Here is a 2,818-nt window from a genome sequence, read left to right as displayed (position 1 = left end):
TTAACATCACGGTGTTATTCGGATTTTTTGGTACACTTGTAGGTTACACGCATGTTTTGGTTCATGTGACGGAGACCATGTTCTGGTTCATGTGGCGAAGTTTGATCATGTGTGGCTATATACACAAAAATGTACGGATCTTGGATACTGCAGACTAAACAAGAATATGCCCCTGGCTCCAAACATTTTCATTTTCACATAGAAAACGAAAGCAAAACCTCCGCAGTCCGCATGCACGTAAAAGGGCTTCGCGATGCACGGGAAACTCTGAGCCCCTCCATGTTGTTCTTTGCACAAGGGAACCGATTTTTCTTTTGGGGGAGAGAAGAGAACCGTTAAACAGGGAGAAGTTGTTGGTCTCCAAGGAACGAAGGACCAGGAGCCCCGAATATGCTCGCCTCTCCGTATATACATGGCTGGCAGACACCTGTGCCTTCTCCCTCAGTTCACTCCCATCCTAAACCTCAACAACCTTCCACCGCGGCGGATCGCACCACCACTTTCGCCGCCGGCCGGAACGCACGCATAGGCATAGAGGTTGGCGCGCGCGCGGTGGCAATGGCGGGCGACCAGGTGCACGTGCTCTCGGCGCTGGACGGCGCCAAGACGCAGTGGTACCACTTCACGGCCATCATCGTCGCCGGCATGGGCTTCTTCACCGACGCCTACGACCTCTTCTGCATCTCCCTCGTCACCAAGCTCATCGGCCGCATCTACTACACCGTCCCGGGCTTGCCCCGCCCGGGAAGCCTCCCGCCGACCGTCTCCGCGGTCGTCAACGGCGTGGCCTTCGTCGGCACGCTCTCCGGCCAGCTCTTCTTCGGCTGGCTGGGTGACAAGGTCGGCCGGAAGAGCGTGTACGGCATGACGCTGATGCTGATGATCCTCTGCTCCGTCGCGTCGGGGCTCTCGTTCGGCAACACGCCCACCAGCGTCATGGCCACGCTCTGCTTCTTCAGGTTCTGGCTCGGCTTCGGGATCGGCGGCGACTACCCTCTCTCCGCCACCATCATGTCCGAGTACGCCAACAAGCGGACGCGCGGGGCGTTCATCGCCGCCGTCTTCGCGATGCAAGGGTTTGGCATCCTCGCCGGCGGCGGCGTGGCTATCGGGATCACGGCGCTGTTCAGGGACCTGTTCCCGGCGCCTCCGTACGCGGCGGACCCCGCGGCGTCCACCCCGGCGCAGGCGGACTACGTGTGGCGCATCGTGCTCATGCTCGGCGCGCTCCCCGCCGCGCTCACCTTCTACTGGCGGATGAAGATGCCGGAGACGGCGCGGTACACGGCGCTCATCGCCAAGAACGCCGAGCGCGCCGCGGCCGACATGTCCAAGGTGCTCCACGTGGAGATCACCAAGGAGCAGGCCGGCGATCTGGAGACCGTGATTTCCATCAAGTCCCACACGCCGCCGCCGTCGTTCGGCCTCTTCTCCCGGGAGTTCGTGCGCCGGCACGGGCTCCACCTCGTCGGCACCGCGTCGACGTGGCTCCTCCTGGACATCGCCTACTACTCGCAGAACCTGTTCCAGAAGGACATCTTCAGCGCCATCGGGTGGATCCCGCCGGCGGCGACGATGAGCGCGCTGGACGAGCTGTTCCACATCGCGCGGGCCCAGATCCTGATCGCGCTCTGCGGCACCGTGCCGGGCTACTGGTTCACCGTCGCCTTCATCGACTCCGTCGGCCGCTTCAAGATCCAGCTCATGGGCTTCTTCATGATGACCGCCTTCATGGTCGGCCTCGCCGTGCCCTACGACTACTGGACGGGCCAGGGCCACCAGGCCGGCTTCGTCGTCATGTACGCGCTCACCTTCTTCTTCGCCAACTTCGGGCCCAACGCCACCACCTTCATCGTCCCCGCCGAGATCTACCCCGCCAGGCTCCGCGCGACGTGCCACGGGATATCGGCCGCCTCGGGGAAGGTGGGCGCCATCATCGGGTCCTTCGGGTTCTTGTACCTCGCCCAGAGCCCCGACCCGGCCAAGACCGCCCATGGATACAAGCCCGGCATCGGCGTGCGCTGCTCCCTCCTCGTGCTCGCTGGGTGCAGCTTGATGGGGTTCATGCTCACCTTCCTCGTCCCGGAGCCCAAGGGCAAGTCCTTGGAGGAGATGTCGCGCGAGACCGAGCCCGACCATTGCTAGCTAGGGGGCGTCTCGTCGTTGCGTCAAGATCCGCTGCGTAGCTAGTCCATCTACTCCTAGATGACTGTCCGTGAACACTGCATTTAGTTTTGGCAATTAGGGGATGGCGACATGGTGAAATAATCGTCGTCACAGAAATTAAAGCGCGTAAGCTTTATTTTTTCTTGTTTTTTGACCTTTTCTCTTTACTGTGGTGTGAAAAATTAGGTGGCTGCCATTGGGAAGCTATTTACCTGAGAAGGGCTTTGGGTATGTTCTGACATACATCTAGCCAGTTTTGACCGAGTCACTCAATCTTTTTCCAACTGCTCAACGTGAGTAAGGCTAGTCATAGTGGGAGTAACTTAGCTAGCTAGTAACATAGCGCACTTCAAGAAATTTTTACTTATGTGGCAAATATTTAATGTGAGGTAGTAACATAATATGTTACTGTAACATAGCGCTTCCCAAGACAAGATGAGTCTACAAGCTAATAAATAAAGTCATCTATGACACTATTATTATGTTACTTTGCATTACGAAGGTAGTAACTTAGGGGGTGTTTAGTTCCAGGGACTTTTTTGTGTTGAGACTAGAAAAAGTCCCTAGCAAACCAAACAGGGTGGGACTTTTTTGGAACTTTTTGCTAAAAGTCCTTAGAAGCACCTCCTTGAGAGTCTTTTTCAAAAAGTCC

At 57.4% G+C, this 2,818-nt stretch overlaps 1 protein-coding gene across 1 annotated transcript; it reads left to right on the top strand.

Annotated features, from left to right (window-relative positions):
• The first annotated feature begins 485 nt into the window (after positions 1 to 485).
• On the top strand, positions 486 to 2,377 carry LOC119304037 (probable inorganic phosphate transporter 1-7). The gene has a single exon (XM_037581200.1). It carries the CDS (start codon positions 559 to 561, stop codon positions 2,143 to 2,145), a length of 1,587 nt encoding a protein of 528 aa, XP_037437097.1. The 5' UTR covers positions 486 to 558; the 3' UTR covers positions 2,146 to 2,377.
• The last annotated feature ends 441 nt before the right edge of the window (positions 2,378 to 2,818 follow it).

Source organism: Triticum dicoccoides, chromosome 5A, assembly GCF_002162155.2.
Source record: "Triticum dicoccoides isolate Atlit2015 ecotype Zavitan chromosome 5A, WEW_v2.0, whole genome shotgun sequence".
Taxonomy (NCBI): domain Eukaryota; kingdom Viridiplantae; phylum Streptophyta; class Magnoliopsida; order Poales; family Poaceae; genus Triticum; species Triticum dicoccoides.
The sequence above is the reverse complement of the archived record's forward strand: the minus strand, read 5'-3'. Positions and strand labels throughout refer to the sequence as shown.

Coding starts and splice junctions, on each gene's coding strand:
- LOC119304037 (XM_037581200.1), top strand. CDS start 559: ATGGCGGGCGACCAGGTGCACGTGCTCTCGGCGCTGGACGGCGCCAAG.